General features: G+C 40.9%; 1 protein-coding gene across 1 annotated transcript in view; it reads left to right on the top strand.

The window, feature by feature from the left end:
- Positions 1-15227, top strand: part of haus8 (HAUS augmin like complex subunit 8) — a 50784-nt gene that overhangs the window by 9417 nt on the left and 26140 nt on the right. Inside the window, exons 3-10 of the mRNA XM_080212776.1 lie at positions 57-87; positions 1227-1429; positions 3676-3706; positions 6103-6140; positions 7340-7404; positions 9193-9226; positions 13688-13786; positions 14921-14979. Of these exons, the coding sequence (XP_080068902.1) occupies positions 57-87; positions 1227-1429; positions 3676-3706; positions 6103-6140; positions 7340-7404; positions 9193-9226; positions 13688-13786; positions 14921-14979 (560 nt within the window). The remainder of the gene's footprint in view (positions 1-56; positions 88-1226; positions 1430-3675; positions 3707-6102; positions 6141-7339; positions 7405-9192; positions 9227-13687; positions 13787-14920; positions 14980-15227) is intronic.

Below are 15227 nucleotides of genomic sequence, written 5' to 3'. Positions count from 1 at the left end.
TTCTTTTTTGAAAAATATAGTGAATCAATGTAATGGTGATTATCATTAAATTGCAGCTTTTATTGATGATTCATGTGGATCAGGCATGTGAGTATTAAGTCAGTTGTTTCATTCTCTGGGCATTTCATTCTTTAATCTGTACTATTTTGCATTAATCTTGGTTGTTAATGTTAAAGTCGGTTCTTAAGAAACAAAAGGTAGGAGAGATAACGTTACTGAAAGTAAAGTTCCATCACCAATCTCTTTATAGTCTGATTTCTAAAATATTTCACACTTTGGGGTGATTTCGCAGAGCACAGGTTTCAATCAGCTAAGTATGAAATGTTCATGCACCCTTGTAGTGTAAATATGGATTTTAGTTACACTAGCAAGAACATTCAAACTCTAACACTAGGGGCAGTACTGCTGGCTACATGGTTAGTGGGAACAGAATGAAACATTGCATTCATTTATGTCAGAATGTTGGCTGCAATAATAAAATGGATTAGTTTGATAGCATTTTTCTAGTGTATTGCTAACAAGTGATTTTTGTTACAGTATTGAGTTTGTATAACACTAATTGGAACGTCCTTCATGTGTATTTTGTTAGATTCTATTAAGTATACCATATCAAATCAACTTGAACCTTTTTACCATGCTACTTCGGTAACCACTTCCTTTACAAGGTTAAGATGATTTTTAGCAGCTGTATTTGCAAATTGCATTTTATCTTGTATTCCAATATAGTTACGTAGAATCCCTGCCATTCAGAAGGAGGCCATTCGGGGCCCATTGAGTCTGCACCAACCACAATCTCACCCAGCCCCTATCTGCATAGCCCCACGTATTGACCTTGCTCGTGCCCCTGACACTAAGGGGCAATATGGCACAGCCAGTCAACCAAAATGCACATCTCTGGACTGCAGGAGGAAACTGGAACAAACCCATGCAGACATGGGGAGAATGTGCAAACTCCACAAACACAGTCACCCAAGGCTGGAATTGAACCCAGATCCCTAGTGCTGTGAGGCAGCAGTGCTAACCGTTGTGCCTTACATGAGGTACTAGAGGATGACTGAACAGTATTGCAGGAGTCAACGCTTTCCGGAGAAATGGACAGCTGGGGTGGGACAGGGGGACGACTCTTTCCAATTGCATCACCTATTAGATCTGCTGGTCACTTGTCTTTGATATAAGAAGGTTTCTCAAACTTTTACCAAAATCAAGCGTCGCTTCTTTCTTTCCAGATTGCTAAAGAGCTCAAAAAGCGTGCCGAATCTGAGTGATTCACGGAATATGTGCACAATACCTAAGTCGCCCTTGCCTGCAACACCTTGTCCGAGACCAAGACCAACACACACTCCAAGGCAAAAACTGAGCCAGTGTGACACACTTCAACGTGTTACACCAAAACCACATGCTGCTTCTCAAAACACATCTTGCAAGAAATGTAAGTTTTACAATTCAGGGTACTACCCAATCTCTGCTCTTATGCAATATGTAAACATCTGCCAGCTTCCAGAAGCAAATCTGTACTTTCTGTGGATGCTGCCCTTGCATGTAGCTTGCTCAGCTCTTATCCAGAACAACATGGATTCATAAACCACTCCTCAGAATTGAGCACACAATCCAATCGAGTACTGGGAAACTCTTCAACCAATAGGGGTGAAATCTATTGTCTGCTTATTTATCTAATAGTTTGCAAATTGGTTGCTGCATTACCCTACCATGCAACAGTAAATCTGAAGTACTTCGAAGGCTTTGACACAGTCTTAGGATGTAGAGGATGCTACAAAAGTTTATTAGCTTATTTTAATTCTCTCAATTACTTTTAACCTTTCATTTTTCTCAAAAAGAGATGGAAATTAATTGTGGGCAGTGGCACAAAACTGGCGGTATTTGACTCATCCACTCTGCATATACAGTGCTTCATACTTAATTTTACTGACTGCATTTATTTGGTGTATTTTCTCCTACTTTATAGAATCCCTGCAGTGCAGAAGGAGGCCATTTGGCCCATCAAGCCTGCACCGACAACAATCCCACCCAGGCCCTGACCCTACACTTATCTTGCTAGTCCTTCTGACACTAAGGGGCAATTTAGCATGGTCATCCACCTAACCTGTACACCCTTGGACTGTGGGAGGAAACTGGAGCACCTGGGGAAACATGGAGAATATGCAAACTCCACACACAGTTAGCCGAAGACAGAATTGAATCTGAATCCCTTGTACTATGAGGCAGTAGTGCTAATCACTGTGCCACCATGCTGCCCAGTGTTATCACCAGTGGATGGTTCCATCTTTGCTGCTACTACTGGGTGGAATTCAAGAAGCTCAGGCTTTCTTTTAAAAGAGGGTTTGCTGGCAATTGCCTGTAATGATCTGGTATTTGGTTATTGTATTGGAATAGCAATCCAGCAATTTGAGTTTGAAGTTAGTACATTTGGTGAATATTAGAAAAATATAATGGTTAAGTCTTGGATTGTTGTAAAGTGGTTTGTTAATGTCATCTTTTCGGGTAGGACCTCTGTCACCCCTTACTTGGTTAGACCTACACATGTCTCCAGTATCATACCATCCACTGGACTAGCCAGCCGCTCAGTTACAAAACAGACTTTTCTTATCAACATGAAGCCCCCTCAGCTCCTCCCATTTTCTGAAAGCAGTTAGGCCTTTTTATACCTGTAATGGAATGTGAACTTCGCTGCAAGGCCAACAAAGCTGATGTTGCTTAGCCCTAATTGCTACAACTGAGTATTTGTTAGGCCATTTGAGGACAGTTCAGAGTCACATTAGTTTGAGTGTGGAGTCACATTTAGGCCAGACTGGGTAAGGATAGCAGATTGCCTTCCCAATGATAGTCGCCGCTAGATTTTTATAGTCCAGATTTTTAGCTGAATTTAAATTACACCAGTTGCTGTGGTGGGATTTGAACCCATAACACCAAATCATTAACTTGGTACTCTGGATTACTAGTAAAGTGACATTACCACTACGTTGTTATTGTTCCCTATTGAGCATGGCCTGAGAGCAATACCAGAAGGTACTCTGGGGGAGTAGGGTTGGGGATTAGATGGGGTTACTGGGTTGGTAGAAGAAACTGCCACTTAACGGCATCTTTCAGTAATCTCAAAATGGTTTTCATTGGGGAATTTTGGATTTGGGTGTACGAGTTGGCCATTTTGCCTGCTCTGCCATTCAATAAGATCATGGTTGGTCTGGTTCTGGTCTCAGCTCCATCTTTTCCTGCCTGCCCCCACAGCCCTTTACTCTCATATCTATCAAAAATGTGTCTAACTCAGTCTTGAATAAATTCAACAACTCAGCCTCCCACTGCCTTCTGTGGAAGAGAATGCCACAGACTTAACGACCCCTGGGAACAACATCAATTCCAAATCAGTTTAAAACTGTTACCTTTGTATAGAAATTCCTGCCCGAATCTTGTTGATCTCTTTTGATGAGATGGTGCTGGAACTAGTAAAATTTGTTTATAAACTGTATCTTGAGGCAAATTTTATGATCTAAAAAAGGTGACATCTGGTGTGATGGTTTATAAATGGAAAAAGCTGAGTGTAAAAGTTGCACATGAGACTAAATTACTGCTGCAATCTTTGGTATATTTAGGGCCTGTTGATTTTGCCTTTATAACAGCAGGAGGAGCGCAGTATACTAATCTATTCTATCTTATTTACAGTAAATAAAGATGAAAGCAAAGGATCAGATATGTAAGTATTTGTGGTTTCCCTGTTAATGCCACCTGCTTGTTACTGAATTGGATGTTAAGTCCGTAGTTAAGAATGTTTCTTTGATGCATTATGAGGCTTTTTCTTTATGAAGTCAGCTGCATCAATGTCTTTGGTTGAAACTGGGGAGGTAATGGGCAGGCTTCCTCAAGTTGACACAACTGGCACTTGCACAAACTGTTTGATTTCTCATGCAAGAAGCTGCAAAGTTATTTGCAGATGTAAGAGGATACACACCTTAAGAATCTTGGAGAGGGAAATATAAAAAGGATGCTGCTACGAAAATGTGGTGCTGTCCCCTGAAGTGGTGAATACTTTATCAATGAGCCTCTTAAGCGTCAGAAAAACAGCTGAATTACACCAGAATATTTGTTCCATTATTTTGCATGCAGAAATGGAGTTCAGAAATTTTGTGGCTTTTGGATTTTTATCACATTGACTGTAAACGCTTTAATTAGCAATAGACTCCTCGACGTAAACTATTCTTGAATTTGCACTTGGCTTTGTGTTCTGCTGTTCCTGCAGTTCTCTGAACTCCACCGTTAAGATGACAGTCTTACTGGCATATTTTATGAGGCTTCTGTGAGTAAGAAAAACAATTTCATAAATCAGCCTTCCAAACGATGCTAAATTTTGCCCTTGTCAAGCAGTGAGGTGATCACTGGTGGGGGCGGGGTGAAACTTTTATTGCACTGGCACCATGTATTCCTAGATCATGTAGAGCAACATTTGGATATTTTGGTGCAGCTGGCTTCTACACACACACACACACACACACACACACACACACACACACACACACACACCTCACCACAGTAAGTCACATCTGACGATGGTTAACCTTACGATCAATCAAGGATCACATTCCTTCCCTTTCTGCTTGAACAGCAGTGTTGTCCGGTCTGGCAAAATGAGCAGTTTGTGTCTGTCCTCTATAAGCTAATGTGACTGGCTAAGTCTATTTGTGTTTCTTAACAGTTTCTTTTTGAATAAGTATTAAAATGGAAAGTAAATACTGATGAGGATGCAAAGGGACTGCACAGGGATTTGGACAAGTTGGTGAGTGACAGAAGCTTGGCAGATAGAATGCAAAGTGTGAAGTCATCCATTTAGATCAGGAAAATTAAAACGCAGGATATTTTTTGAATGGTGACACTGAAAAATATTTGCATTCAGAGGGACCTGGTTGTCCCTGTACATGAACCGCAGGAAGTTAACGTGCAGGTACGACAAATAATTGGGAAGGAAAATAGTATGTTAACTTTTCCTACTACATGCAAGAGTAAAAAAATTTTCCTCCAATTCTATAGCACGTCATGGAGGCCACCCATGGAGCATTGAATGCAATTTTGGTCTCCTTGTGGAAGTGCAATGAATGTTCTCTACGCGAGGGGGGATGGAGTAGATTTGGCCAATATTCCATGGAGCTAAAAGAATGAGAGCTTATCTCATTAAAAATATACAAAATCTTTCAGGGTCTTTATGGGTGAGATGCTGAAAAAAATGTTGCCTCTGTTTCTGGAATCTAGAACATTGAATAACAGTGCTAACTGGAATTCTACAACTGAGATAAGGAGAGATCAATTCTGGCCCCTTACAAATGCCCACTTTGTTTCCTCCACAATTGGTGACCCAGTTCTCCAGCTTTCAAATGCTCACCCCCAACCCACCTCTTTACCCCTTTCTCTCCTTTTCAAATGCTCCTCAAAAGCCTGGTCAAAGAAGTAGATTTTGGCCATCTGCTTTACTGTTGCCTTATGTTTCAGTATCTCATTTTGCTTTACAATGTTGCTGTGAAGCTCCTCGGAATTCTTTATTACATTTAAAGGTGTTCCAGATGTTGTTTACTTGTGACGTCTGTGAATTAAGAAAACATTGCACCTTTATTACATTTCATTCTTGTGTACAAAAAACAAATTATTTTGGAATAAGCACATTCTGATGTACAGTGTCTTTTTATGTTGACCTGCTGATACCATTGAATGCATCTAAATACTATCATCAATATGCCATAGGACAAACTTGAGCCAATGTTGCACAATTTTATTTTGTTACTGTTTGTTGATCTGCACAATGATGGTCACAAACGTGTAATTGCCAGAATATTGCTCTCTTCACTGTCGCTCAAAATACTCTCCTAGCAGCAGGAGTTTGTAAAGACAAAGTCTGTAATCTATTGCTGGGTATTTTGTTGGAATAATATAATTTCACACAGATACCATTACACTTCACTGAAATTGTAGTCAGAGCACTGTATGCATTTCTAGACATTTTAATCCTTCTTTAAGTGCCATCTAATCTCATCCAGAAATAATTATTTGTTTTCAACAAGTCAGTAGTTTGGGCTTTGATAGTTTGTTTTGTTTTTTCTCCCCCAGAGGATCTTCAATGGATGAGTGTAGTGGGAAGATGAAAGGTAAGGGGAAGTTATTTTTTGATAAACCTGTGGGTAAGTATTTGGTGTGCCTTAGATAATCCATACAGATATTTATTAATCTTTTGAAATAGACTCCTTCCATGTCTGAATTCTGAATATTGCAGCCAGAAGAAGCAGATTGGAGAGTTATTGGATATCTAGGTGCAACAATAGGCTATTTAGGAGCTCGAGCCTGTACTGCCTTCAGTATGATCATGGCTGATCTGATTGTGGCAATAAATGCTGGCTGAACCAGCGATTCCCATATTCTGTGAATGAATTTAAAAAAAAGCCTCTGTCTGCGCCTCCCTCATTGTCCTTGACTTATTTCTGCCTTGAACATGCGTAAACACCCAGATTCTGCTGCTCTCTAGAGAAGAACATTCCGAAGACTAACAAACTTCTGGGCAAATAAATGCCTTATTCATTTCCATTCTAAATTGGAAACCTTTTATTTTTAAACAGTGACCCCCTCCGCCCCCCCCCCTTCCATCCTCCATACTAGATTCCCCCATGAGTGGAAGTGTCCTTTCAGCATATAGCTTAAGAAGCCTCCTCAGATTCATGTGTTTAAGTATGATCACCACTCATTCTTCTAAACATCAATGAGTATAGGCCCAACTTGCTCAACCTTTTTTTGTAAGGCAACCCCTTCATCCTTGGAATCAGCCTAAAGTTAAAGCTTATTTGAAAATCCCCCTGGTGGTCACATTCAGCACCTGTTTGGGTCCACTGAGGGAGAATTTAGTATGGTCAATGCACCTAACCAGCATATCTTTCAAACTGAAGTGAGCTTTCTCTGAACTTGAGCTGTTTCCGTAAGGAAGGAGGCCAAAAGATGTCCGCAGCACTTCAGGTAAGTTTATAGAGAGCAGTTATTTGCAGACTAAACTCGTATGTCTGTGATATTGTATTGAAATTATGCAGATGGTTTGGCTGAAGAGAAACAAAAGGGGTTGCGGGGGAGGGGGGGTGGTGGGGGGCGGCTTAAGATTTGGTCTTTCAGCTTTCAGAAGTACCACTCCATCATTTCACACCTTCTCAGCTTTACATTGCTTTTATATCCTCCACGTCTACTATGAATCATTTACTTTTTTTAACTGGGGGGGGGATCTAATTATTAAAATCAGGAGAAAATTAATATATTGCTATGGTGCAGTTGAACTATTGAAATAGCTTTCCCCCACCTTCTCTTGTAGGGGCTCGAGTAGTACCGTCTCGATTTCGCGAAGCTGCAACCATGAAAAAGAAAGTGGTCAGTAAGGTAAGAGGTCGGACATCTTTTTTCCCAATTGATTCTAATGTTAGTTAGGTAAAACACAAATCTGTATACGACTAAATCTATGTGTTAATTCAGAGGGGGAATAATGAGTTCATTCCCATTTTGTTTTTGGATGAGGGAAGGAAGCTTAGTTCCGTTCTGTGGATTTTTAAAAAATTAATTAGAGATCTGGGCATCGCTGGCTGAGCCAGCATTTATTGCCTATCGCTGAGGGCGTTTGAGTCAACTATATTGCTGTGGGTATGGAGTCACAAGTAGACCAGACCAGAACAACAGTTGTGATTTATTTGGTTTATTATTAGCACATACAGTGTGCAGTGAAAAGTATTATTGTTTCTTGTGTGCTATACATACAAAGCATACCGTTCATGGGGAAGGAAAGGAGAGAGTGCAGAATGTAGTGTTACCGTCATAGCTAGGGTGTAGAGAAAGATCAACTTAATGTGTGGTAGGTGCATTCAAAAGTCTGATTTCCTTTCCTAAAGGACATTAGTGAGCCTGATGGGTTTTTACAATAATCGACAATAGTTTCATTGTTGTCGTTAGATTTTAATTCCAGATTTTATTGAATTCAGATTTCACCATCTGCCGTGATTGGATTTGAACGCAGGTACCAGAGCATTACCCTGGGTCTCTGGATTAGTCATCCAGTGACCCTTGTGCCAGTGTCTCACTTGGAAAGTCTGTTGATTTTTGTGGTGGTCTTTTGACCATCTACCCTGATTTCACCTTGTGTGTCTGGCTGTCAGGTTTTGATTTAGAACATTTCTGTGAAGCACTTTGGACATTTTATTACTCTATATGTTTTACTTGCTGCTCCTGTCATTCCCCAGCAACAGTGCATCCATTGATGTCAGCAGAGTCAAAGGAAGTATGATCATTTGTATGGAGACTTTGTGAGGTTTTAGTGAAAGGACATTAGCAGTGATGCTGCTGAGCTACTAGCTGTCCGATCGGGCTGATAACTCTGGATAGAGTATGGTGCACAAGGGAATTTCACAGTAACATCATTGTCGTGTTAATATAAGCCTTACTTGTGATAAATAAACATTTAAAAACTTTGCAGAGTATAAAGGGATATAGGCCAAATGCAGGCAACTGGGACTAGCTTAGGGGTTTTTAAAACAAAAAGGTGGCATGGACAAGTTGGGCTGAAGGGCATGTTTCCATGCCTCTATGGAAACCTCTATGACTCTATGGCACTGTCTTCAGTTAGACGATTGCTCTAGCGGTGGCTGGGCTTTGCAAAATGCCACCCAGCATCCAGTGCTGCCTACTAGAGTGGTGTTTGCTTCTTTCAGCTGTGGGTCCACAGGATCTTAACCTCTATCAAAAGCCTCTTGGCTCTGCTGCACTCACTGATCTCCACTGGGGTGACTGTCAGACTTCTGCAATTGGTCTCAGTGCTTCAGAGCAGTGGAAGAGGAAAATCAGCAGTTTTTGCCCCTCTCCGCCTCATGTTCTGATCACTAACCAGTGACCACCCCCCACGTCCCTTCTCCCCAGCCCAGTGGAAAGTGTTTGTATGGACGAACATGTGAAGAGTAGTAACAAGTTGCTGCAAGATAAGTGATTGGTATGGAACCGTACCCCAACAATGAGTGAAAGTGTCTGTTGGTAAAGTGTTAGAGATTGCAGCAGCATCAGGGAGTTAATTTGGTCCCAAATTTATTGATATGTCATTTGACTTTGTTGGGCAAAGCGATTTTCTACAACAGTTGAGTGGTTCCTGTAAGTGCTAGGCTAACCTAAATTCTTTTTTTTTAATAGGGTAATGAGAAAAGTTCAGAACCTGGGCTGAAACGTAAGTGACTGTAATCAATGATCAATACTCAAATAATCACCCAGCAAAAAAAAGACTTGCATGGTCGATGCTACTATTTGGAATAAGATTTTCTTGTTTGACCTCTTCAGTTTTAAATAAAATTTTTAAAATTCATTTTGGGAATGGGGGAAATTCTCTTTTAATTTGCTTTTTTTTCCCTCACACAATTTATTCATAGAATCATACAGCGCAGAAGAGGCTCTTTGGCCCATCAAGTCAGCACCGACACATTAGAAACACCTCAACTCCCACCTAATTGGTTCATAGTCCTCAGTGTTATGATGTGCCAAGTGCTCATCCGGATACTTCTAAAAGGATGTGAGGCAACCCGCCTCTACTACCCTCCCAGGCAGCGCATTCTAGACTGTCACCACCCTCTAGGTAAAAAGGTTCTTCCTTGCATCTCCCCTAAACCTCCCGCCCCTCACCTTGAACCTATGTCCTTTTGACCCTTCAACTAAGGGGAACAGTTGCTCCTTATTTTGTCTATGTCTCTCATAATCTTATACACCTCCATCAGGTTGCCCCTTGGTTTTCTCCAATGAAACAATGATGTGGAGATGCCGGTGTTGGACTGGGGTAAGCATAGTAAGAAGCCTCACAACACCAGGTTAAAGTCCAACAGGTTTATTTGGAAGCAAAAGCCACGAGCTTTCAGAGTGCTGCTCCTCCATGATGGTGAGTCCTGATGAACTCATCTGATGAACGAGCAGCGCTCCAAAAGCTAGTGGCTTTTGCTACCAAATAAATCTGTTGGACTTTAACCCAACGAAACAAGCCAAGCCTACACAACCTCTCTTCATAACTTAAATGTTCTGTCCCAGGCAGCATCCTTCTCTGCAGCCCCTCCAATCACATCCTTCCGATAATGTGGTGACCATAACTGCACACGGTACTCTAGCTGTGGCCTCATCAAAGTTCTGTACAACTCAACATGATTTCCCTGCTTTTGTAATCTGTGCCCCGATTGAAAAAGGCAAGTGTGCCATATGCCTTTTTCACTACACTATTAATGTGCCCTTCTGTTTTCAGACAAATGCACCAAAGTGCCTTTGTTCCACAGAACTTCCTAGTATCCTACTATGTATTGAATAGTTTCTTGTCAAATTGCACCTTCACTTTACAGTGAAGTGTATCACCTCACTTTACAGGGTAAAATTCCATTTTCTACTTATCTGGCCACTTGACCATTCCATTTATGTCTTCTTGTAGCCCAAGACATTCCGCCTCACTGTTAACCATCTTTCCAATCTTTGTGTCATCTGCAAACTTACTAATCCCACACACACACATACGCACCACCCCCCCCCCCCAACGTAGTCATCAATGTCATTTATTTAAATGACGAATAATAGGGTCCCAACACAGATCCCTGTAGTACGCCACTGGACACTGACTTCCAATCACTAAAGCAACCTTCTGTCTCCTACAACTGAGCCAATTTTGAATCCACTTTATCAAATTATCCTGCACCCCATGTGAATTTACATTCTTTACAAGTCTCCCATGTGGGACCTTGTCAGATGCTTTGCTGAAATCCATATAAACTAATTGACTGCACTACCCTCATCTAAACACCCGGTCATGCCTCCAAAAATTAAATCACGTTTGTTAGGCATGACCTCCCTCTGATGAAGCCATGCTGACTGATCAAGCTTTGCTTCTCCAAATGGAGATAGATGCTCTCCTACAAAAGTTTCTCTAGTAGTTTCTTTACCACTGACGTGAGACTCGCAGGCTAGTAGTTTCCTGGTTTATCGCTAATCCTTTCTAAACAGTGGAACCACATTAGCTGTGGTTCCAGTGGTCTGGCACCTCCTCCCTGGCCAGAGAGGAATTGAGGTCAGCTCTCCTCCAATCTCTTCCCTTGCCTCCCACAGCAGCCTAGGGCACAATTCATCTGGGCCTGGAAATTTATCCACTTTTAAGGCTGCTAACATCTCCGGTACCTTGTCCTTCCCTATGTCAATTTGCTCGACAACCCCACAGTCCCTTTCCGTGAATTCCATACCATCGTCCTCATTCTCTTGGGTGAAGATGGATGTGAAGTATTCATTCAACACTACATATGTCCTCTGGCTTCTCCTTTTATCCTTAATGGGCTCTACTCTTTCCCTGGTTATCTTCTTCGTATTGATATACTTATAGGATATTTTGCGATTTTACTTTTACCAGCCAGAGCTTTCTCATATTCCTCCTTTGCATTCCTAATTGCTTTATTAAGCTCCACCCTGCACTTTCTATATCTCACTAATCCCTTCACTGATTTGCTCCCCTTGCACTTTTTAAAAGTCTTTCTTTTCTTTCTCATTGTATCCTAAGTATCTCTGGTCACCTATGGTTCTCTGGGTTTGTTATTCCTACCTATCACCCTAAAGGGCATATGCTGGGCTTGCATCTTCCCCACTTCCTTTTTGAATGCCCCTCCAGTACTCTTCTGTAGACTTTCCAATTAGTAGCTGTTCCCAGTCTACCATGGCCAGATCCTGTCTTATTTTACTAAAATCCGCTCTCCCCCAATCCAAAACATTTTTTTGTGCAACTTGTCTATTTCCTTGTCTATAACAAGCTTAGATTATACAATGTTGTGACAAGATTATTGTCACATGTATTAGTGTACAGTGAAAAGTATTGTTTCTTGTATGCTAAATAGACAAAGCATACCATTCATAGAGAAGGAAAAGAGGGTGCAAAATGTAGTGTTACGGTCAGAGGGAGACAAAGATCAGCTTAATATAAGATAGGTCTGTTCAAAAGTCTGATGGCAGCACGGAAGAAACTGTTCTCCAGTCAGTTGGTACGTGACCTCAGACTCTCGTATCTTTTTCTTGACGGAAGAAGGTGGAAAAAAAAGTATATCCACGTGTGTCAAGATTATGCTGGCTGCTTTTCCCTCTGTCTACAGTGGGAAGTGTGGGCAGACTCGATGGATGGGAGGTTTGCATTAAACACCAGACAAATACTTATTGCCTGAAGTTTACACAAATCATTATAGGTATTGGAAAGCGGCACCTACTCTCCACTTGCATAGATTTCCCATTTTCACCAAATTCCCAACTTCTACGTTTTCATTTCCATTGCACTCCCTTTAAAACCACCGTGTCAGTAGGTCCTGTTTATTTTTATAAAACTCTTTGAGCCTTTCCTAAATTACAAGTGTTCACTCAACTTCCTGCTCACAATAATTGGTACCTATTCAGGCAAAAGTTTATGACTGATTGACAAGAAGCTGCCACTGAGGGCAGATTCCAGTAACTAGCTTGCAGTTTTTTTTTAATGTTTTCTTAAATTTTAAATTGAATTCAAAAGGTTAAGCTGCTTTTCAATTTAAGAAATGCTGACTGTTACAAGTGAGGACTATATCTTTTGGTTTATAGGATTTTCATGGTTTAGAATGGTATTTAAATGTAGGTTAAATGAAATATGGTCGTGTGACCTATGCTGGAATCTATCTGACCAAACAGCTAAGCCATCTACGTTTACTGTCAATGTGAATCGGATTGTGTTACTGAAAGTGAGCTGCCAAAGGATGATAACTGGGGACAATGGTAGCTGTTTCTAAGTTCACAACGAGGAGACCAGACCCCAGGTCTCCTGAAACCCAGAAAGTAACCTAGATATCAAATTGCAAATAGTTGAGTTTGAACCTGTCCCTTTTGTTTCTAAGGTAAAAAGCAGTAATAATTAGGACAGCTGATTAACATTTCTACTTGGACACTAAGCTAATAAGTTTCCCATTGCTATGAAGATTAAGATAAAGCTTTATTCTAAACCCAGGCACATCACAGAAAGAAGGGTAGTGGCAGTTTTTGACTTGGGTAAACCAACCCCCCCCCCCTCCCCCACACAAATGAGTTGGAGAGTGATTTTTGGCCTGACCTGCACCTTTAAACAAAGAAAATGCAAATGCTATCTTCAGCGTGTAGAATGCAGGTAGGGGCTTGGTGGGTTTGTCCAGTTGAAGCCAGAGGGAGAATATTCAGGAAAGCTCTCACGGTACAAGATAGTATTGGAAAAAGAAAACGAACAAAAGTAAAACCCTTAGAAACTGCAAAGCATTTGGATTGGTTCCAGGGAAGTGAATGTTTACTTGAGAGACTGAGTGACGTAATACAATTGGGGGTTTTCTTTTGCCAGTAGAAGTAGAAAGCGGCAAACTCTGGTTGTCTAAAGTATACTTTGCCTACGGAAAGGATATACCATCTAGATAATATTTTGTCTTTGATACAGTAAAAGCTTGACATGTCATCCTTTCAGCTAATAACTAGAAGTTTGAATTTCTCTTTAATAAACTCTACAGAGAATGTAACATCATCTAACACTTGCCAGATAATTCCCACATTCCAAAGATAGACAAGTAACAACTGGGGCTTCAGATGAAGTGCTATGCCTAATAACGTTCAGTGATTTATATTGATGTGTTCTTACTTGCACCAATAGGACTAAATGTAAAGAAAAAGTGTTCAGACCTCCACTCTACAGGACTTGAAGAAAGTGCATTTCTGCCATCTTTAAACTGGGATGTATCAGCCTTGAAACGTAAGATTTTATCCTTCTGTACAGAGCAGAATTCTTTCCTGTTTACCTCCTTTTCGCTAATTAAATATTTTGACGGATAGAAACATATCTTCGTACTAAAGATGAGTAAAGTTGGATTTGAACTGTTGGTGCCTTGGACAATTTTCAACTTTTCTTTCATGTCAAAGTTAATTTGCCTAATAATTATAGGAAAGCGAGTGTCTTTACTCACTGATACCTAGCATGTACTGGATAAAAGCTTATGTACGCATCAGCATCCCTTCCTCAATGTACATGCAGAAACCTATAAATGTTATATTGATTGTGTCCTGTAATGGGTCAGCTGACTAAGATCGTGAATGGCTGTTGAGCCAATGCAGGTGAACCAGGCTGAGCGGCACAGTGGTTAGCACTGCTGCCTCAAAGCACTAGAGACCTGGGTTTGATTTTGGCCTTTGGTGTCCATCTGTATGGAGTTTGCGCGTTTTCCCCGTGTCTGTGTGGATTTAATAAGAATGTAAGAACTAGGAGTAGGCCATCTGGTCCCTTGGGCCTGCTCCGCTATTCAATAAGATCATGGCTGATCTTTTCGTGGACTCAGCTCCACTTAGCCGCCTGCTCACCGTAACCCTTGATTCCTTTACTGCTCAAAAATGTATCTATCCTTGCCTTAAAAATATTCAGTGAAGTAACCTCAACTGCTTCATTGGGCAGGAAATTCCACAGATTCACAACCCTTTCGGTGAAGAAGTTTCTCCCCAACTCAGTCCTAAATCTGCTCCCCTTTATTTTGAGGCCATTTCCTCCAGATATTCCAGTTCCCATCCACACTCCAAAGATGCACAGGTTAGATGGACTGGCCACAATAATATGTACATTAAGTGGATTAGCCATGTAAATGTGTGTGGTTACAGGTATGGAAGCATGGTGGGTTTAGTTAAGATGCTCGTTTGGAGAGTCAGTGCAGAGACCAAATGGCCTCTTTCTGCACTGTAGGGTTTCTGTGTAGCCAGTATTGGTACCAATGGAAGGATGATGATGAGCTGTTGCAGTGTAGCTTTTATTGGCATTTAAATAAAAGTGTCTTGACAATTGCCTCTGTGTTGCCGCTGGCACAGAAAAAGTTTCCAAATTATTGCCTGTTTCTGATTTCAGCGGAATTTTCTGCAATTCAAGTGCCAGAATGTACAAACTCTGTTCTAGAACCTGCTCTGGTAAGAAAATATATGTTTTATTTAATGGAAACCATTAGACAATTGATATCAATATGTTGGGCAAAAAAAACCACCCCACCAATATGTACTTCAAATTAGATGTTTGGGTGATTCTCGTCATTCACAAAAATTAGAAGCAGGAGTCAGCCACCAGGCAATCGTGGCTGACCACTGCCAGCCTCCTTTTCTGTGCTATTTCCCCACAATCCTCTATTCCTCAATCTATCAAATATTTAACCATCTCTGCT

Source organism: Carcharhinus amblyrhynchos, chromosome 26, assembly GCF_965287045.1.
Source record: "Carcharhinus amblyrhynchos chromosome 26, sCarAmb.v2.hapA, whole genome shotgun sequence".
Taxonomy (NCBI): Eukaryota; Metazoa; Chordata; class Chondrichthyes; order Carcharhiniformes; family Carcharhinidae; genus Carcharhinus; species Carcharhinus amblyrhynchos.
This window is presented reverse-complemented; position numbering and strand designations above follow the sequence as displayed.